General features: G+C 40.5%; 1 protein-coding gene across 1 annotated transcript in view; it reads left to right on the forward strand.

Annotated features, from left to right (window-relative positions):
- MAPKAP1 (MAPK associated protein 1) overlaps window positions 1-22,995 on the forward strand; it is a gene marked incomplete in the record, with an annotated part of 2,444,893 nt that overhangs the window by 1,660,530 nt on the left and 761,368 nt on the right. Inside the window, 1 exon segment of the mRNA XM_044057947.1 lies at window positions 18,072-18,179. Within this exon segment, the coding sequence (XP_043913882.1) occupies window positions 18,072-18,179 (108 nt within the window).

A 22,995-nucleotide genomic window follows, 5' to 3' on the forward strand; every position in this document is an offset into this window, starting at 1 on the left:
CTTCATTACCTCTTAATCCCATTACATCTCTGAGAAATCAGGTATGGGACTTATTGTCTCATGTCCCCTCCAGCAAAACTAGTGTTACAATCTGTTGGGCCAATGTCAGCTGCCATTATTCTGGTCCCTCTAGCAAGATTCTTTGTGCACATCCTCCAATAGACCTTGGTGGTTCAGTGAGCTCTTCTTTACCAGCTGCTTTCTGTCCCCATCAAACTCACTCCAATTTGCAAACGTCATGTTCAATGGTGGATATCTGTATTGTGAAGTGGAGTTCAGGGAATAGTTAAGGCAGGCACGGGGGGGCATTGAAGAGTTGCTGAATAGCTGGGTAACTACAGCAGAGCTGATAAGGGAGACAGCTAGAAAGGTGCTTGGTGTGACATCTGGACAGAGGAAGGAGGTCAAGGAGACCTGGTGGTGGAATGAGGAAGTACAGGAGAATATACAGTGGAAGAGGCTGGCAAAGAAGAAGTGGTTTGTCAAAGAGATGAAAAAAGTAGACAGGAGTATAAGGAGATGATGCGCATGGCAAAGAGAGAGGTGGCGAAGACTAAGGATAAGGCATATGGAGAGTTGTATGAAAGGTTGAACACTAAAGAGGGAGAAAAGGACCTGTACCAATTGGCTAGACAGAGGGACCAAGCTGGGAAAGATGTGCAGCAGGTAAGGGTGATAAAGGATAGTGAGAGAAACGTATTCACAAGCAAGGAGAGTGTGTTGAGCAGATGGAAAGAGTACTTTGAGGAGCTGATGAATGAAGAGAATGAGAGAGAGAGAAGGTTGGGTGATGTGGGGATAGTTGAGACAGTTACCAAGGCTATAGACTAGGGAAAGATGGTACACACAGCCTACCTAGACCTCGCAAAGGCCTTCGACACCATTCCCCATTCTGGTATTATAGACAAGCTCACCAGCCTGAACATAAACCCCTATGTCACAAGATGGATTGCCAATTGGCTCACGGACAGAGCCCACTTGGTGAGAGTTGCGGGAGCTAGGTCGGACTCTAAACCGGTTACAAGTGGCATTCCCCAGGGCTCAGTCCTAGGACCCCTCCTGTTCGGCTTATACTTCTCAGAAGTACATACAAGCACAGGACTATGGCCGGCCAAGTTCGCAGACGACTGGAAACTAGGGGCTATAATTGACTCACCGGCTGACACAGACATCCTCCAAAAGGGTCTCACTGAGATGGATACCTGGTGTCAAAATCATGGCCTCAACTAAATGCCAAACAGTGCATAGTTATTCCCTTTGGAAATAAAGTACCCACAAACTACCACATAGGTGGTAGTCCCCTAAATACGGAAAACGTAATAAGGGATCTGGGGACCCAAGTAGATGGTAATCTCTCCTTTGATAATCACATTGCCAAAGTGGTTAGAAAATCCTCCTATGTGGCCCACCTAATCACAAAAGGGTTTGCATCCAGATCAAAATAAGTCATTGTGCCCCTCTACTCATCACTCATCAGACCCATCAGAGTACAACACCCCATTTGAGATGTACCTTACAAGACACCTGCAACAGCTGGAAAGACCACAGAAGTACCTCACCAAGAGGATCACTGGCCTCAAACAGATGCCCTATGCAGCTCAACTGAAGAAACTCCAGCTGTACTCTGTTAAATACCACCTGCTCAGAGGTGATCTCTGCCTGACATACAAGGCCATGTCCAACCCAGAATTGATGGACATGCTCCATCTAAACAAAGCCTTATCCCCTTGAGCCACACTCTGTATGGAGCTAAACCTCACCACAGCAATAAATAGGTAGTGCTGGAGGGATAGATTCTTGTCCCAGAGACTTCCCATGCTTTGGAACAAGATTCCAGTGTACATTAGGCAGAGCTCCTCGCCAGTACTCTTCAAGAGAAACCTTGACGAGTGGATGGGAAACAGAAAATGTACCCCGGGGATCACTTCAGTGGCTCTTCTGAACAGAGGCACAGGGAACTAATCAAAGGGGTTGGTGAAAGCCAGCACATTCTGGCTAGGCTTATAAATGCCTTTGGGCAGATAGCCTAGTTACCTACCTATGAATCAGGAAGTGAAACAGATTAGCAAGGAGGAAGTAAGGACAGGTATGAAGAAGAAGAATGGAAAGGCTGTTGGCTCAGATGGCATACCAGTGGAAGCATGGATGTGCTTAGGAGAAATGCCAGTGGAGTTTTTAACCAGATTGTTTAATGAAATCTTGGAAAGTCAGAGGATGCCTGAGGAGTGGAGAAAAAGTGTTTTGGTACCTATCTTTAAGAATAAGGGTGATGTGCAGAGCTGTAGTAACTGCGGAGGGATAAAATCGATCAGTCACAGCTTGAAGTTGTGGGAAAGAGTAGTGGAAGCTAGGTTAAGAAGGGAGGTGATGATTAGTGATCAGCAGTATGGTTTCATGCCAGGAAAGAACACTACAGATGTGATGTTTGCTCTGAGTGTGTTTTTGGAGAATTACAGAGAAGGTCAGGAGGAGTTGCACTGTGTCTTTGTGGACTTAGAGAAAGCAGATGACAGAGTGTCTAGAGAGAGGAATTGTGGTATTGTATGAGGAAGTCGGGAGTGGCAGAGAAGTATGTAAGAGTGGTACAGGATATGTACGAGGGTAGTGTGACAGTGACGTCTGCGGTGGGAGTGATGGATGCGTTTAAGGTGGAGGTGGGATTACATCAGGGATCAGCTCTGAGCCCTTTCTTATGTGCAGTGGTGATGGACAGGTTGCTAGACGAGATCAGACAGGAGGCCATGTGAACTATTATGTTTGCAGATGACATTGTGATCTGTAGTGAGAGTAGAGACCAGGTTGAGGAGACCCTGAAGAGGAGAGGAATGAAGGTCAGCAGGACTAAGACAGAATATGTGTGTGTGAATGAGAGGGAGGATAGAGGAATGGTGAGGATTCAGGGAGTAGGGTTGGCAAAGGTGGATGAATTTAAGTACTTGGGATCAGCAGTTCAGAGTAATGGTGAGTGTGGAAGAGAGGTGCAGAAGACAGTGCAGGCAGGGTGGAATGGGTGGAGAAGAGTGTCAGGAGTGATTTGTGACAGACTGATGCCAGTAAGAGTGAAAGGGAAGGTCTGCAAGAGGGTTGTGAGACCCGCTATGTTATATGGGTTGGAGATGGTGGCATTGACAAAAAGGCAGGAGTCAGACCTGAACATGGCAGAGTTAAAGATGTTAAGATTTGCACTGGGTGTGATGAGGATGGACAGGATTAGAAATCAGTATATTAGAGGGTCAGCTCAGGTTGGACAGTTTGGAGACAAAGCCAGCGAGGCTAGATTGTGTTGGTTTGGACATGTGCTGAAGAGGGATGCTGGATATATTGGGAAAAGGATGCTAAGAATTGAGCTGCCAGGTAAGAGGAAGGCCTAAGATAAGGTTTATGGATGTAGTGAGAGAGGACATGCAGGCGGTTGGTGTGACAGAGAAGGATGCAGAGGACAGGAAGAAATGGAAACAGATGATCCACTGTGGCGGCCCCTAATGGGAACAGCCAAAAGAGAGAGAAAGAGAGATGTTTAATGGTGGATACAGTCAGACAGCCTGTTTTTGTCCAGGCCATTGTCTCCCCCTCAATAGCCACAGTGACCATCGACATTTCCTAATCGGGGGGGGTGGCATTGCAAGGGAAAGATGGTCCAAGGAACGTGGTCCCTCGTGGAGACCAAGCTGCATATAAATGTCTTCGAGATGAGAGCATTCCTTCTAATGGTAAAAGTCTTTCGGGGTGTTCTCCCTCTGGGGACTATTGCTATCCATACGGACAACATGTCAGTAGTCTGGTTCATCAACAAGCAAAGAGAAACCCTTTCCTACCCTTTGTGCAGAGAGGCCGTGAGGGTCTGGGAACGGGCAATCTCTTCACACTGCTTTCTAATTGCAATGCATAATCCAGGAAAAACCAATGTGCTTGCAGACAGACTCAGCAGGTCCATTCTGATTCCTCACTTGTGGACCCTCAATCAATCAGTAGTAAACATGATTTTCAGCCAGTGGGGCCAGCCTTGCTGCAATGTATTTGCCTCTCCTCCCAACAAGTGCAGCAAGTACTTTGTTCTGATCGTCATCAAGGGATGCTATGATTGACAATTGTCCCATGGGTCTCCACTGTGCTTATCCCCCTCTTTCATTGATCCTGAAGTTTCTACAGAAAGCAAGCAGACTGAAGAACTCAAGTCATCCTTATTGCCACCTACTGGCCTTAACAAGTATGGTTCTCCTTCCTCTGGTCTCACCTAAGGTACTTTTTGGGGTTAAGAGCAAGATGTTATATAGTGCTACGACATAGTAGTGCTATTCAATGCACAAGCTAGCTGCTGTAAGCTTAATTCCATGCAATGCCAACTGTTTAACAGGTTTTGGACCTAATCCTAACTTTGTAGGGACATTTTTCTGCCTAGGTGTTTGCTACTATACAAGGCAGTACTAACAGCCGCTGTGTGGTGGGCAGCTCTGTGCAGAGTCACCTAATTTTATAGGAGAGAAAGCTTGTAAACTGATTCCTGTACCCTCAAGCCAGTATATAACCAGACTTCGAGCTCACTGGAGTGCTTCTCAGCTTAGAGAACCATGTAAACACCTTCTGCTGGAAGATAGATGATCCTGGAATTTCTTAATGTAAAAGTACAGCAAAAGTAGTTCTCAAGTACAGATTAAACAAACAGCTATGTCCCTAGGCCTGGAAAAGCCAACACGCAGAGCAGTAATGATTTTTGCCTCAAAACTAAGTAAATGCTATAAAAATGCTCTGTTCAGTTTATTGGAGAAGAACCCTAACCCTTTGCCTCAGACCCTTCATGCGTCCTTCTTATTAACACTATTATTCTATCAGGGAATGCCAATGCTTCCATTTTCCTACTCTCAGAATCCCAGATGACTCTATTAAATGCTTTCTTTGTATCAGGACCCACTGATAATTGCAGTGATTTACATTCTGCTTCCTTCTGGATCATCATTGTTTTGTTAATGTTATTGAATGTTTGCCTCTCCTCTACAAATCCACATCCATCCATATATAGCCATTGTGGCAACACATTTGCAACCCCGTTACCTAGTATGGGCATAAACACTTCATATAGTCATGGTTTAAAATTGACATGTGTCTGTCTGAAGTGTCTTTGCCCTTTTTGGGTAATTCAGCTGCCACAGCTTTCTTTCAAGATGCTGGTAATTCCTTTCTTTTTAAAATGTTGTTAAACAAAACTTTCCAGGTCTTTGTCACTTTCGTCCCTCCCAAATGCAAACTTAGACTGTAATACCATCTGTTTCTGGAGACTTCCCTGTTGATTGATTATACATTACTATTAGGTTCATAGGTTCGTACTAGGCTATCTGCCCTAGAGCATTTATAAGCCTAGCCAGAATGTATGTGGCTTACACCACCCCTTAGGATGAGAATACTACGCCCTTTTAGGGTTTAGTTTACTATGCCTCTGTCTAGTAGTGACACAGAGATGACCCCCGGGGTAAACGTACGATCTCCCATCCACTCGTCGAGATTTCTCTTGAATAGAGTCAGTGAGGAGCTCTGCCTAACATGGACTGGGATTCTGTTCCAGAGTGTAGGGAGCCTCTGGGTTATGAATCTGTCCCTCCAGCACGTTCTATTTATTTCTGTGTTGAGGTTTAAGTCACTTGTTCTCGTGGCTCTGATGGATTTGGATTTTCTGAGGTGGAGCATGTCCATTAATTCAGGATTGGACATGGCCTTGTACGTCAGGCACAGATCACCTCTGAGTAGGCGGTATGCGACTGAATAGAGCTGGAGTTTTTTCAGTCGGGCAGCATATATGACATATGTTTAAGACCCTTTATCCTCTTGGTGAGGAACTTTTGGGGTCTTTCCAACTGCTGCAGGTGTCGGGTGAGATGCATCCCAAATGGGGCATTGTACTCGATCATTGGCCTGATAAGAGAAGAGTACAGGGGCACAATGACCTCTCTTGATCTAGATGTGAAACCCTTCATGATAAGGTGGGCAATATAGAAGGTCTTCCTAACCACTTTGGCGATGTGAGTGTCAAATGAGGGGTTACTGTCAACCTGGGTCCCTAGGTCCCTGATTACCTCTTCCGTACTTAATGGATTACCGCCTATGTGGTAATTTGTCGGTACCTTGTTTTTCCCAACGGGTATGACTATACATTTCTTGGCGTTCAGCTTAAGGCCATGGCTCTGGCACCAATTATCCATTTCTGAGGCCTCTCTGAAGGATGTTTGTGTCCGCTGGCGTATCAATTATGGCGCCCAGTTTGCAGTCATCTGCGAACTTTGTCAGCCACAATCCTCCTATGTTTGCCTGTACCTCGGAAAAATAAATGCCGAACAAGAGGGGTCCCAGGACTGAGCCCTGTGGGACACCGCTTATGACTGGCTTAGAGTCTGACATAGCTCCAGCAACTCTGACCCTGTGGGTTCTGTCCTTGAGCCAGTTTGCAACCCATCTTGTGACATATGGGTTTACATTTAATCTGGTGAGTTTGTCTATGATGCCCGAGTGGGATATTGTGTCAAAGGCTTTTGCAAGGTCAAGGTAGGCTGTGTGAACTGCCTTGCCCTCATCAATGGCCTTAGTGACTGTTTCAAAAAAGTCGACCAAGTTCAAAAGGCAGGATCTGCCCTTGAAAAAGCCAAATTGGGTAGGATCCAATGTCTGTAGGTCCCCAATGTCTTTGTTTATGAGTTCCATAATGATCCTCTCCATAGCTTTGCAGACCAGGCTCGTCAAGCTTATGGGGCGGTAATTTCCAGGGTCCGTAGAAGCACCGCCTTTGTGAAGTGGGACCACTGTTGCCGTACGCCACTCTTTGGGTACGTATCCTGTAGTAAGGCTAAGATTAAACAGCAGCCTTATGTGTGGGTTTAGTTCCTCTTGGAGTTCATGTAGCACACAGCCCGGGACACCATCCGGTCCCATTGATGCTGTGTTTTTAGCTTTAGAGAGGGCGGCTCTCACCTGGGCATCTGAGATGTTAGGGAGGCTACACTCTGCTGGAATAGTTATTTCTCCTTTTGGGTGGAAGGGGGAGGAGAAATTTGCACTGAACCTGTCTGCCAGAATGTTGGCAATGTCAGTGGGTTCAGTGCATTTTGTGTCATTTTGGACTAACTCTGAGCATATCTGGGAGTTTCCACCCAGGTTTCTAACATAGCTAAAGAAGGCCTTGTGATTGTCTTTTGCGATTTTTCTCTCAAAGTTGGCCTTGGATGATTTTATGAGTGATCGTAGTTTTTTGCTAGTACTGATCAGAGATGCCTTCCCTTTTAGGGATTTTGCTCTGTCATGTAGTAGCTTCCTCCTCCTGTTGTAAAGTTTGTTTATGGCTGGGGTCCACCAGACCGGGCGCCTGCCTTTGGGGAATGGGTCTTGGTTTTATTTGGGATTGCATGATCCATGCATTCTTGAAGGTGCCCATAGAAGGCATTTGCAAAAGATTCAGCAGTGTGGGTTGTGGTTTCCACTGGCTCAGGGGCCTTGAAAGATACCACTTCAGTCTTAAGAAGTGTGAAGTTTGCTTTTGAGAAGTTCTTCACTGTGGTCTTTTGTGCAGGGGGTGGCGGGATGTGGATTTCCAGTGAGATTAATTTATGGTCTGATCTTACCAAAGAGGGATGTACTTCCGTGTGGAGCATTTTGTCCCCATGTTTGTGATGATCAGGTCTAGTATATTGTCTCCTCTTGTGGGAATGGTGACTAGTTGTTCCATTGCATTTGAGTTTATGAATTCTAGGAACCTTTGGGCTAGGGTGTTGGGGCTTGAGTAATGTTCCCAGTCTATGTTTGGGTAGTTGAAGTCTCCCAAAATGATGGTATTTGGAGAGACATTCATACTCTCCAGTGTCTTCAGGAAGGCTGTGTGGGGTTCCTGAGTTTGAGAGGGTGGTCTGTAGCATGCTACAAACTGTAAGGCAGTTTTGCCTATGGTTAGTTGCACCTGGATAGTTTCCGATGCTTCGTGCGTTGCCACTAACCTCGAGGTGTGGGTATCTTTGATGAAAATGGATACTCCCCCTCCTTTTGTGGTTCGGTCCAAGTTTTGGGTCCGGAAAGCATGATATGAGGTAAAACCTGATAGTGCTGGGGTGCTCTCAGGAGCCTTGAACCAGGTTTCGGTCACTGCACAGACATCGATGTTCTCCATACTGAGGAGGGCTTCGAGGGTGTACATCTTGAGGTTTAGACTTCTGGCATTGAGCAGCATTACCCTTAGTTTTTTTCCACTTGTGTTTTCTTGGGAGGTAGGTTTGTCATTTGAGCCTTGCCTAAAAAAGGCACTATGGGGGTGGCAAAAGCCTTGGCCAATATCCGGAAGCCCAGGGGTGACAGGTGCAAGCCATCCCTTACGAAGCAGCGTGGCTTGTCAAGCATGTCATCCCAAGCAGACAGACACTGGATCCCCTTAGAATGACACCAGTAATTAAGCCAATTGTTAAAACTGATCATTTTGTCTTTGTACTGTGGCATCATTCTTGGTGAGGGTAAGATGCTGCTCAGGGTCAGGGTCATACCGGCCTGGGCTACATAATCAGAGAGCTCCTCTATGTCTCTTTTCATGTAGTCCAGGGAGGTACATCTCAGGTCGTTCACACCGGCATGTACAATGACTGAGTCATATTTGTACTTGCTGTGGAGTGACCTGAGTGCTTGTGTTATGTGGTGGATTCTAGCTCCCGACAGGCAGCTTACTGTGACCCTCTCCTTGTTCAGTCTGGTGAGCGGGACGTCAGTGTGCCTGACTATGGAGTCACCTATTACAAGTGTGTCTGGCATGTTTGGCCTTAAGGGCTGTGACTGTTTAGCACACTGACTTTGTGAACTATGTGTTGCATGTGCTATGTCTTGAGGTGGTGGATGCTTGGGTGTCTGCTTTGGAGGCCTCTGTTGTTTTGGTAGATTTTTAATCAGCGCCTCCGAGTATGTTTTTGTGTGTTTATGTGTTTGGTTTGCAGTTGTGATAGTTCTATGTGAGACTGGGTTTGTGGTGTGCGTGGTTACCTTCTCCTCCTGACTGGTTTTGCCAGTACTGAATTGAGAGAGCTCAGCCTCCAGTTTGGCTATATAGTTGCATCTCTCGCATATATTTGTATTTGTTGGGAGGAGGAGAGGGTTGTCTGTGTACATGAGGCAATTGTAACATTATCTCAAGATTCCCAGATTCACCAGCTGAACAGGAGAGGACGCCAGCAACTGACCCTTCGACATGCTAGAAATAGTGAAAAAGATTGCTGTGTAACTGAGTCAGAAAGGACGTATAGGGAAATGGGTACTCAACAGAATTTAGGTGAATGAAGTACTTTTGTTTGTTTAAGAGTGCTTTACCTGTATACAAAATGCTTTAGGAGCAAGTGCTGAGCTTTTCAGATAGAGTATAGGCTGTTTAGATTGCAAGTAGAACAGTTCTAAGGGAAAAATTAAGAAGAGCAGACTTGGCGGAGCCAGAAAAAGTTTAACCTTGTTTAACTATGCGCACGACCGCGCAAAGTCATGCAAACACGGATTTTAAGCAGTGAACTACAAAAGAGCTAGGAATGGTCCCAAACAACCAATTACTAACAGCTTCTTGTGCTGAGGTCACTTCCCCCAAGGACAGGTAGGCTGCTCAAGGCTCCCCACTCCCACTGGTGAGCAAAGAAACTTCCTTCTATCCAAGTAAGGTAATGGACAACACAGGAACTACACCACAGCCCAGAATACAACAATGCCTGTATACTGGTCTAAACTAGTCGAGAAAGGCGGGAAAACAAGGATTATTTTTTGTTTTTGTTTTTTGCAGAAATACACAGAAAATGCAGAGACAGTGATAAATTAGTTACACAGGCTAGCACACTTTAGTGGGCAGCCTCCACAGTTCAATTAAACAAACAAACAAGCAAACTTTCGACTAAATTCGACTAAATGTAACTTTAAGTGCAGATTTTAAAGTAAATGCAGTAATCAGTAAAAAAACAGTTCAGGCTAGTTCAAAGTAAGCAGCAGAAGCTATTTTCAGTGAAACAAAAGCAAAGATACTTAAATCCAGAAGGTAGTCGCTTTTTCGAGTTCCTTGCTGCTAGGACCACTCTGTAAACCCACGTGGAGCTCCTCCTGTATTAGTTATTAATTGTTGTCTTGCCTTCCTGTAGTCATGGCATAGTTGTCTTCTATGAACATTTCTTTTTGTTGGTTTCCACGTTCCTCTGCTTTATGCAGTTTCTCATAAAATTTCCAAAGTGTCTAATACATCTGTAGGATCTCTTTGTCATAGGCTCCCGTAGTTTGGCGGCAACTCTTTCTGTCGACTAAGTCATTCTAAAAATCTCTGAAATTATCAAAAATATTTGTTTAACAATAACCTTTCTAAACACATGACTGTTTTCCAAACACCCTGTTCTTTTCCTTTTTGCACCCTGCAGTTGCATCTGTTACTGTTCTGTGAAATTCCCTTTATTCTGAAGTACTTTTGTCAACCTCTCTAAATAACTCCCATTACTTTTTTCCCCACATCTGTCTGTTTTTGTATGATTACAATGAAATGTAAATGACTTTACATATATATATATATATATATATATATATATATATATATATATATATATATACAAAAAACAAAGAATACTCAATTATATCAAGAAATGTATTATATATTTTATATTATATTATATTTTATGTTATATTTTATCCCACTCACTAATGATCCCTTTCTGAAGAACTTCCTAACCTCTCTAATAACTCTTAAATAATTTCCACTACCCACTTCTTAAATTCCTCTGTTTTTATCAGGTAAGTAGGAAAGTGGCGTTGTCTCAGTTATACTTCATTACTTTGCATCTTTATCTTAGTTTTTAATGGTGCATTATATGAAATAGGAATAGTGTGTGTGTGTGTCATAGTCTTATGAAATATAATTTCTAACCAGCTTAGCCCAGTCATCGTACCTTTGACAGTATTATTTAAATTCCATCTGAATTCCTAATATCAAATTCATATCTTCCTTACCAAGTATTCTCAAATATTTCTTCAGATATCTCCCTTCTCATTATATTTTCCCTTCTAAGCTCACTGATAAGTTTTCAGTATTGCTTTCCAAGTTCCAGTCCACTCCCATAAAAAATATTTCCTGCTTAAAGCTGATTATTTGTCCCCAAATAGTAGTTTTAGGTGGAGTATAAATACATACATACCAGATTAATACTTCTTCCCTGCTAGTAACACATTACTCCATAAATCTACCATTGTTGTGTTTCCCCTTCTTTCATTATTACAGCCCAACTAGCAATTAGTATTATTAGACCCCTGTTCATTTTTCCTTGGAATTCTGCAGAATATATATCCTGAAATCTTTTTTATCAAATTCATATGCCCTTTTGTATCCAAATGTTTCTCCTGCAATATTGCAATTTGTGCCCTACATTTCTTGATATAATTGAGTATTCTTTGTTTTTTTGTATATATATATATATATATATATATATATATGTAAAGTCATTTACATATATATATATATATATATATATATATATATGTAAAGTCATTTACATTTCATTGTTAATATAGACAGATAAGCCATTATACCAGAAAGCGGCTTCTCCCATCTATTATACATGACAGTTGTTTTGAATTTCCAGCTTTAGCTTGTATGAACTCACTAATTTTTGGTAAACTGAACTTGTATGTAGTTGCTTCTTGTCATCTCAGTTTGAAATTGTGTTACATTTTCAGAACTTTCTACTTTAGTAGAAGCACTTAAATGATATAGATTTTCAGAATCCCTCCATCCCCTTTTAACTTGCAACAAACATGCAAAACTATGTACTCTTTCAGAAGAATTAAGTTCACAACTCCTGATAGGAGTAGTTGCCCCAAATCGATGACTACACCCACTGACATTACCTATTCTAAAATTAAGGTTACCCATGCTAAAAGTGCGTGTAATAACCTGTGTTCTTAACTTGCACTGATAGTTGTCTTTTATTTTATCTGTAGCCTCCTCCCAGATGTGAAAAACAGCTTGCATGCTTTCAGTAAACAATTTTTGCTCTAAGAAACTAAACAGTGCACTTTTATATTAAATGCATTAAAATATTAAGGCTGCTGGGTAGGCAACTAGTTGTATATGTTATTCACTTCCCCATAATTTAAAACTTCATTTGTTTTCCACTGAAATGCTTGTCAATGTACCTTTTAATGTTAATGACACTGTGTTGAGAGAAATGTACAACATATAGAGTGTTGACAAGTCTAATAATTAATTTGCAGCTCTTAGACAGCTCAACTCTAAGTATGGTTTGTAATGAGAAAAAAAAGGATAGTAACAGTGCCAATGTATGAAAATATCTCTAAATTTCAGTCATCACACTGCAGACATCTTACAGTTAATTGATTGCACGTGTAAATTTCTTGTTTGTCAATGAGGGCATTTACTAATGGAAAAAAATAGCTAATGACTTGGCAAATACAAGAAAACTACCATTTTCAGTTATTTTTTTTAGTTATTTTGTCTTATTTGAGAAATCCATTTGCATAAAAAATTTCTATAGCTTAAACCAAGTGCGCATTAATCTGGATACCCATTCGTGTAGAAATGGGGAGATTATTATCTTAATTCAATTTATAATCTGATAATGCACTTCGATACCCTTGCCCCAGCATTCTAGAATCATAATGTATTTATTTTAATTAGCTTCTCTCCAGCCTGTCTCACCCTGACACAGTGAAAAGCCTTTGGATATATTAGAACTAAGAAAAATTACTTTATTTCTTTAATATATACAGCAATCACCAATAGATCTCCCCATACTTTACATTTAAAATACTACTGACAGCAACCTGTACAAAACTGCTTTACAGTAAAATGTGGAATTTATTTCATGAAATTGTTATACAAATAATAAGAATTACATGATTTTACTCATTCTTCAGTTCCTTTGGTCTCCTATTTGTTAATCACATATAGCAGAGTATGTGCTTTACAGTCGCACCTACCAGTTAACACAGTCAACAAAATTCCAGTCTTTCTCAGCCACTTCTTGCAAACTTCAAATTTCACATCTGCTCATATATCTAATGGGATTGTACTTCTACAGTTCCCATTTATTCTCAGTGTATCTTGTCTTCTTAATGGTTTTGTCTATCTCTTTTAACACCAGTCTTTTGGTTCAAACCCATACTACTTTCAATACTGCTAGTCAACTCTACTATTTTTTTTCCTGTCACTCAAGCATTTTCCTTTGGAACAATGGAAAAAGCTTCATTGGCAAATTTTGTCTATGGACCTTATTTTCAAAAGAATAAAAAGCAAAGTCCCTTTCTGCTTGCTGGCTCACTTTTTATTGACAAACTTTTTTTTATTTTCATCGTAGTCAGTTCTGCATTCAAACATGTCTTTGATCCTCCAGGTAAAATTATTCTGAAGATCGCTGGATACAGCTGCTTGACTATCACATCTATCTCTCAACCTTTCCTAATTGCTGGTATAAACTTACTTCTATTCTGCATGGTGTACAGTGAATAATCATTTCCCACAAATGCTCGGTTATCTCCAGTTTTTAATACTTTTCCTTTCTGCCACAGTTTTGTCAATACCATCTGTTTCTGTTGGCATGATCACATCTTTTACTAATATAAGTCTTGGCTGTTTTTTCATGGCCACGTTTGGAGCATACAATGTGCCCTTTCAATTAACAAATCATACAGCGTCAGTCCATTTGCATATTTGTAGTTTCATAGAATTAATACATAGGTTTATAGTTACATACTAGGATAGCAACCACCATGGCCTTTATAAGCCAGCCGTGCAATCTAAATCAGTAGTGTCCCTGGGTTGTTAATTAGGAGGGGGTATCTTAGTTCGAAAGTTCATAGAAGCTATGTTACTTTTGGCATAACTGTTTGACAGAGACGTGTGGTCCAGACCCAGGGTGAATTTCTGATTTTCCATCCGGGTTCTCTGGTGTAGAAGAAACTTTCAGATTTCCTTGGCACATACTGTCTTCTAACTCTGTTTTTTAAAGTGTACAGGTTACATTTCTGGTTATAGTAACCCCATTTAAAGGTTTCATAAAAACATGCATCTGGCATCTTGTGTAGATGTTTTTCTTATCTACTCTCCTGACATCTTAAGTTTATCTACACACTCTTGCTGCATCATTAACAGTTCTGCATATTTGGTGCTTCATTAAAGAGATTGAAATTCACTTAAATCTATCATATTTAGTCAACCTAAACTAAAGGAAAAGTCAACACCCTGTATTTACACACACACACACACACACACACACACACACACACACACGCGTACAACCCCAAAATATTCTATTGCATCCTAAAACAGCTCTTTTCAACCCAAATCTATGGTTTTAGAGAAAAAAATGTTCACATAAGATAAAAAGCAGTGTCACACAGTTATGCACACAGCTCCCAAATGTAGTACTACTCCCTTTACTCAACCCCTAGAAATAAAATTAGTTCATATTGACATACTGCACAATGACATTACTAGCAAATCTGGTTATAACAATGTAAACTAATTTGAAATGAACTAAAAACTTAGAAAAAAACGTGAATTTGATAACAAAGGATTTCAGGATGGATGTTCTGTAGAATATCCAGGACAAAGGAAAGGGGGTAATAATACTAATTGTTAGAAGGTCTTTAATAATGATAGAAGATAAGGTAAAAACAATAGCAGATTTATGGAGGTAGGGGTTAAGAGCAGATGAGGATTATTATACTGGCATGAATATATATTCCACTTTAAAATACTGTTACAGATCTTAATAGAATTGTGGGAGAAATAATCAGCTTTTTGGTGGGAATATTATTTATGGGAGGTGACTGGAACTTGGTATGCAATAATTAGGATGTATCAGGTGGACCTAGAAGAGAAATATGACAAGAGAGAGTAGATTTCTGGGGGGAAAAAAATGAAAATATTTTGTAAGGAAAAAGGGGGTGGGCGGATAGATTTGGTATGGAAGCTGTAAATTCAATAGTAGGAACTCGGAAAGAATCTAAATATTATTCTCCAAGGTACGATAACTGGGCTAGACTAGATAGAAATTACATTTCCTAAGACCACATGTATTTAATTGAAAAGCTTTGATACATATCCAGTAACTGTTTCAGATTATACACCATTAAAAACTAAGAGATGCATAGTAATGAAGTAAAGCTGAGACTGTTAAAAAGTGAAGAAGATTGAAATCATTAATAAAACCCTAAATACTGTATTAAAGTACATTCAGAAATGATCTGATGCTACAAAAATCCGTCAACAATTAAAATTATTTTTCAAATAGGGGAGAAAGCTACTCATAAGACCCTGCATTCATAAAAACCTCTGCAAATTACCTAAGTCTGTAGTCTGTGAAATGTTGGAAGTTAATCTAGATCGAACTCTAACATAAATGAAAACAAAAAAAAGCAGATAGATTATTTGTTTTTGCACACGTGAAATATCTTGTACTGTAATTAGGGCACCTTGAAATACGTACTTTATTAATGAACTGAGTCTGCTACTCATCACATATCTCATTCCCAAATTCTACAGTACAAAATATTTAACATTTCACACATTAGATACCCATTTCATACATATATAAATATAAATATATATATATATATATATATATATATATATATATATATATATATATATATATATATATAAAATGTGTATCTGTAGATATATGGGGGAACTGAGTATGGTCGGATCCCTCTTTGGTTGATACGTTGTTTAGCTGACAACATTTAATTGACTACACAGATGGTTGATAGGTGTGTGTGATTGCAGAATTCTCAGGGCTGGGAAATATGCAGCCCCCCACATGGGAATGCAGAGGGGCTTTCCCCCTGCAAAAAATTATGTTTATGCTATTTTTAAAAGTTTGTTTTGCTTATGCCATGTGTAGTAGCGTGTCAACATTTGTAATGTTGGCATCATGATCAATATTTGGGTTATTCATTCTTTTTCAGTAGACCCGTGTGTGTGTGTGTGTGTGTGTGTGTGTGTGTGTGTGTGTGTGTGTGTGTATACATATATATATATATATATATATATATATATATATATATATATATATATATTCATTCCATAAGAAGCTTGGTGTGTGTGTGTATGTAATGCAACCTTGCATATATGTGTTTGTGTGTGTGTGAATTTACCACACACACAAAAAAACACATCTGCCATCTTTGCATATCCTAATATGAAAATATTCTTGTATTTCAATGTTGTAAACAAGTATTGCTTTCTTAGTGTCATTATTTTAAACAAATCTAATTTACTTCTTGCAGAGCTGGCTTTCATGATAAAAATTCAGTTTCTTTATTTTCATGTGCACTTCCCTGCCATCTCCTCTTTGTTCTCTTTTTCCTCCTTATGGCATTTCTTGTCTTATTTTATCTGTCATTACATGTAAGATTTCTCTTTTATTCTCTGGTTTTCATGAATTAACTAACATTTTTTGCAGATGTTTTGCTTTTCTCTGGTCTTTTTTTAACTTCTGTAGAGAGATTCCCTTCAGATCCTTTCTTTCTAAAGCAGCTTAATTTGATAGAAGCCAGGTACTGTGCCCTATGGTCTAGTCTCTTAACCATTTAGAGTAAATGCTCGTCTAACCATATCAGTACCTGAAACCATCTATTAGACTGTGCAAGTGCTTTTTGCTACAATACCTTTACTGGGTTTTACATCCCCAGTTGTACACTGCCACCATAGCTTTGTATCTTAACTCGTGCATTCAGAACTGCTTTCTAACCCGGATTAATATAATTTGTGATGCTACTTCAACAGCATTCATTCCGTTTACTTATATATAAGAAGCCAGTGTTTATCCTGTCCAGCTGTGAGTATATGGCAGAAAACCACTCCTTCATGGGTTACCAGTCTGTTACAGGAAAACACAGAAAACACACAGCAGGCAATTTACAGGATTACTGTCACCTCATAGCAAGACGTTGTCCTGTTCGATTCTCAGCTAGAGCGTCTTCTGTGTGGAGGCATATGTGAATGGGGCGTGCCTTCGCTGAAGGTTGTGCGTCAGGGCTGGTAACCCGGTACGTAAAAATCCACTACCAATCATTAGCGGACCGGAGTTCCGCTGTGGCGACCCCTAACCGGGAAAAGCCAAAAGACACAAACAAACTGACTGTTAATTTACTTAGTGGCAAGTCTATGGATGTTGTAAGAAACCAGAGACCCTGCCAAAATCTCACATGGACACAGAGGGATGTGCAAACTTCTCAAAGAAGGCACCGGTTCCAGGAACCAAATGATGTGAGATGTAAGTTTTGCCTACTGCAGCTCTGAGTACACTGTGCATCACAACTGGCAGTTATGAAAAAAGGAAAGTTTTACATATAGGACAAAGCCCTTACTTTTTATATTAATATAATTATCGTCATGGTCATTGCTTATGGTTAACGAGAAAACTGATGTTCCAGTAAGCTTTCAGACGAAACTGAAATTTGAGCATTTGGCTAAAGGTTGCATCTTGTCCACATAGCTTTCAGCCAGTTGACTTAAATTGTTTGTCCAGGTACATAATTACTAGGATTTACTTGTCAAATATTTATAGGATATTTGATGTATTTTGCTTTATGTAAAATATAGATAGTGCACTAGCTTTCTAGCATAAGTAATTTTAAAGGAAAGTGTATACCTTTTAGCTACCTTTTTAAATGATTTTGGAAGTTACATGTTACAGGTCTGTAATGAAAAAAAATGCCACTGCACATCTGTGAGCTTTCTCATTTCCTTAAATAAATGGCAATTAAGTGGGGCATTGTTTTAGTAACCAGCACATGTTTTTATATCCAACACAAATATGTTTTAAAAATGGCTTAACTTGTTGTATTACTGTTTCATTTGTGTGTGTGATTTTACGTTTTTGCTTGCTTGTACTGAAGAGTGTCATAAAACATAGCTTAATCTGTACCACACTGTAAACAGAAGGATTACTGTCAAGCGACTGTTGCCTTTTCAGATTTGGCATTTAAAACCATCTTGCTTCTTAAGACAATGCATATTTGTATTTCACAGCTGGTCTAAACCAAAAATATATCAAAAATTACTGTCTTTTTTTTTTTTCCAGGACCCCAGTATCGCTTGGAGAAACAAAGTGAGCCAAATGTCCCAGTAGACTTGGATTGTGTATTAGAGAGCCAGAACACTTTGGAATTTTGCCTTGTTCGAGAAAACAGTAAGTCAGTCCTTTTCACTTCTGTTCTTGTAAAATTTATTACTCTGAATCTTGTATATTCTTGAACTTCTTTACTCTGTGCTTGCCAGCAGTAATACAAGTTAAGGAAGATTGTTTTGTAATGCAGTCTGCATAAACCAAGCAATAGGCTATTCAGAGATGAGACTATTAATTGCATACTTTTTAAAGTAATCAGTACCTCATTCTCCTGCTTATGCACAACTTTGAAAGACATCAGAATACATTGTCAGAGCCTTTCTAATCTACAAATGAAATTGCTTGAACACCAAAACAGTTTTAAGACCAAACAAAATATATGTTGCATTGAATGAATCCTTTACATCATTGATGATAAAAATAAAAAAGTTGCCATTTTCAACTCCCCTTCCTTACACAAATATTCTTTTTCAGTGAATATTTGTGCTCAAAACTGAGAGGTTATTTCCTTAAAGCATAGTCAAGGTGAAGTGAACATTTCATGAGATGCTGAATTGGAGCATGATATATTACTTAGTTGTGTGTATATATATATATATATATATATGTGTGTATATCATGCCTGATGATTAGCGGCCCACTAGAGCTTGTGCCTATTCATTTCCATTGGGGTAAGAGCAGACCACCCAAGGCCATCATTTAGGCAGTCATGAAGAGAGGCTGTTCTCTAATGTACCTACCACTGGTGAGGAGAAGGGAGTTTTTCTAATTATGGCCCTAATGTCTCCTTTAAGATATGTGCACTACCACAGAATATCAGAATACAATTAGCTGCTGTGGTACTCAGACTTGTACTCAGTTTTGCATTGCTTGGTATGTAGTCATAGCTATATCTGTCTGTGGTGTCGAGTCGAGTATTTAGCAAATCAAGGATTCAGTGCGTTTCCGTATCTGGACAACTTGCTCATCTCTGCTCCGACCAGGCATCTTCTTCAGAAAGCCAGGGACTACGCCCTTCAACTTTGTTCATCTCTTGGAATCACCATAAATTATTAAAAGTCTGCTCTAGAGTCATGTCAATCCTTGGTTTTCATAGAGCTCAGATAAACACAATAATCATGTCAGGAAAGCTTCCCCCAAGAAAGAGTACACAATCTTCAGCATTATGTAAGGATTCTGATCAACAAGAGAAAGGCTCCTGCCAAACTAGTCCTACAGGTTCTTGGCAAAATGGCTGCTTCAATTGTACTAATACCACTAGCTCAAAAACATATGACAATCCTCCAGTGGCTACTTTTGACACACTGGTTCTTTCAGGACCTTCCAGTGTTGCACAAGATCATTCTAACCAACTCTTGCAAAAGAGACCTGCAGTGGTGGCTGAACTCTCCCCTAGTCCCTCAAGGCTGTCCCTTTCTCCCCTCTTAGCCCCAACCTACAGTGAGCATAGATGCATCCCAGATGGAGGGAGGCATTATCTGGGGAACACAGTCCAAGGCACTTGGCAAGAACACGAGGCCCATTTGCACATAAGTGTTCTACAGATGAGAGCAGTGCTCCTAGCATTGCAAGCATTCCAGAACTCTCTTCCTCTAGGTGCAACAGCAATTCAATCAGACAACATGTCTCTGGTCTGGTATATAAACAAACAAGGGGAAACCAGATATTGCCCCTTATGTCGAGATGCCCTGAGGATCTGGCAATGGGCAGAGGCCTCCAACCTCTTTCTCATAGCAATGCACATCCTGGGGAAATCCAACGTGATTGCAGACAAACTGAGCAGAGCCATTCTTTGGCCAAATGAGTGGTCCCTCAGTCAGACAGCGAAGGAAGAGATCTTCCGGAAATGAGGCCAGCCTTGCTGCGATCTCTTTGCGTCACCCATCAATGCCAAATGCAGCAACTGCTTTGCTGTGATTCCCCCCAATGGGGGAGTCACTAAGGGATGCACGTGTCCACGATTGGCCCCAGGGACTTCTTTATGCTTTCCCACCAGTACTTCTGATTCCCAAATTACTTCAGAAAGCAAGTTTGCTGAAGACCACAGTAATCCTAATTGCCCCATTGGCCTCGACAGATATGGTTCCCCTTTATCTGGCCTCATGTACACAAGGGACCATGGATCCTAGACCCAGTTCCGGATCTACTGACACATCCATCAGGCGAACTTCATCCCAACCTACACAATCTCAAACTGACAGCTTGGTTGCTCCACTTCCCATGATAGCCATGTTTCCTCTGCTTTCTTCTTCAGTAAAACACATTTTGCTTTCTTCCCACAAAAGCTCTACTCAGAAATTGTACAAGAGCAAATGGCAAAGATTTGTGGCCTGGTCTAATGTTAATCACACAGATTCTTTCTCAACATCTTTACAGTCTATTCTGGAATTTTTAGCTAAGTTATTTAATGAGGGAGCTGCTGTTGCAGCAAATATTAAGGTTCAATTAGCAGCCATACAACAAGTCCAACAGCAAAAACAAAGGAAATACAACTGGCTAGTGAACCCCAAAGCAATTTATTAAAACACTCTGTACTCTGACGTCTCGACTAAAAAGCCTTCAAGGAGTAAAACCTTTTAATCCTTGAAGGCTTTTTAGCCGAGACATCAGAGTACAGTGTGTTTTAATAAATTGCATTGGGGTTCACTAGCCAGTTGTATTTTCTTTTTCAATTAGCAGCCATCTCTAATTTTCACATAGGAGACAATGGTATTGTCATAATTTTAAATAGACATTGTAAGGTATTCCTCAAAGGTACTTCTTTAATTTGCCCTCCATACAGAAACCCTATTTCACCTTGGGATTTAAATTTTGTATTGTCAGATTTGTTTTCCCCACCTTTCAAACCTTCTGCTACATGTGATTTGAAGTACTTACATTGGAAAACACTTATTTTACTAGCTATAACCTCAGCAAGAAGAGTTTATGAATTATAAGCCCGATCCTCTAAGCATCCGTACATAATTTTTCATAAAGACATAATTTCTCTGAGAACGAACCCTTCCTTTTTAACCTAAGATGGTTTCAGAAACTAACCTCAACCAGTCTATTGAATTACCAGTGTTCTTTCCAGACTTTTAAAACAAAGGAGGGTACGCTTCTCCACCTTTTAGATGTCCATAGACAATTACATTTCTTTTTGCACAGGACATGACAATTCAGAAAGTCAGATCAGCTCTTTATCTCATATTCAGACATTAGAAAAGGCCAACTAGTTTCTAAGGTAACACTATCCAATTGGCTATCACAGTGTATATCTTTTATATACAATTCTAATCACAAGACTATTCCAAATCCAATCAAAGCTCATTCTACCAGGTCAGTAGCCACTTCAGCAGCTTTCCAAGCCAGCTTACCCCTAGACATCATCTGTGCTGCAGCTACATGGGCTAAACCACATACCTTTATCATTCATTACAAGTTGGATTTGTCCTCTAGGAGTAGAGCATCCTTTGGCGCTATGGTTCTGAGGAGTATTCTCCCATGAGCCACCCAAGAGTTACATAGCTAGGGTCGCGGTGCCATCAGTGAGAATAAAGACGAGATTGACAACAACACATAAAGACATTATGTACTTACCATAACATTCCATGTGTGTTGTTCATCTCAACCTGTATTCTCACAACCCACCCACCATTCCCCCTCATGGGAGACCGAGTAGCTCTAATTGGATTTTTTATAGCCTCAGAGGGTGTGTCTTGGGTAATGTGTTTGCTACATATTCTTGGTAATGTATACTTCCAGTCACTGCTAGAGGGCAAACAAGATCTGAGGTTATAGAACAGTTGCATTATGTGTAGGGAAAAATGCCCACGAGCTTGGCTGAGAATCTCGAGCTTATATAAAGGCCGAGATGGATCCAAGGGATCGGATCCATCCCATCCGTGAGAATAAAGGACAAAATGGACAACACACACACGGAACGTTATGGTAAGTACATAACTTTTTTTTTTTTTATATAGATCGATGTATGATGTATGTGTTTGGTTGTGTGTATATTATGTAGGTATTTGTGTGTGTGTATATATATATATATATATATATACACACACACACACACATACATGCGTGTGTGTGTGTTTACATTCTACACATATACACACACACACACACACACACACACACACACATTTGTTACCAGGGGCTTGTCTGTAGTACAGCATATGCTTATTACTCTTAGGAGAAGCTGAGACTAATTTTCAGTGGTAGAGTTTAAACTCGTGGCCTGTGATTTCAGGGATGCTTATTATGTTAATGTCGGTAATTTTTATTGTTTAGAACTTTTTTTGTCTCTCATAGCTGACTATCAGGTTCACCCAGTGGCTCTTATCCACCAGGGGTGCGGAACTCTCCTGTCTTTCCCGCACTTCCTCTGACCACATTTGGAGCCATTGATGAGATCAAGGTATCCTGAGCCAGTGTCACACTGCTGACAAGGGAGTGTTTTTTTTTCTCTTGAAGCCTGATCTGTCTCCAACTCCAACATGTGCACATACTGTCCAAGGGGGTTGATGCTTGGTGGGCACTGCTGTCCATGCCTCTATATGCGACTGAGACAGTGCCATGCCTCCCCACTTGTAGACTACCCCCCTCCACCCTTTAAGTCCCTAGTCTCCACAAAATGTCAACTTCAGTGGTGTTGATTGCTCACCCCATCTGTGTTCCTACTCCTGGGATGAGCAAGCTGACGTAAGCCACTCAAATCCACCCCCTTGCCTATCTCTTGTGGCATCTGAGCTTATAACTGGACCCTGGTCATCTGGGTTGCAGTTAAGGTTTAATCATTCTAGGCCATGGAGATGTGTTATGGTTTGTAGCTAAACAGAAAAATTACTAAACTTGCCACCATTAATCACTTGCCGGCAAGTTCAAGAAAATT

This window comes from Protopterus annectens, chromosome 16.part0 (assembly GCF_019279795.1).
Source record: "Protopterus annectens isolate FY-2018-M chromosome 16.part0, PAN1.0, whole genome shotgun sequence".
Lineage (NCBI taxonomy): Eukaryota > Metazoa > Chordata > Ceratodontiformes > Protopteridae > Protopterus > Protopterus annectens.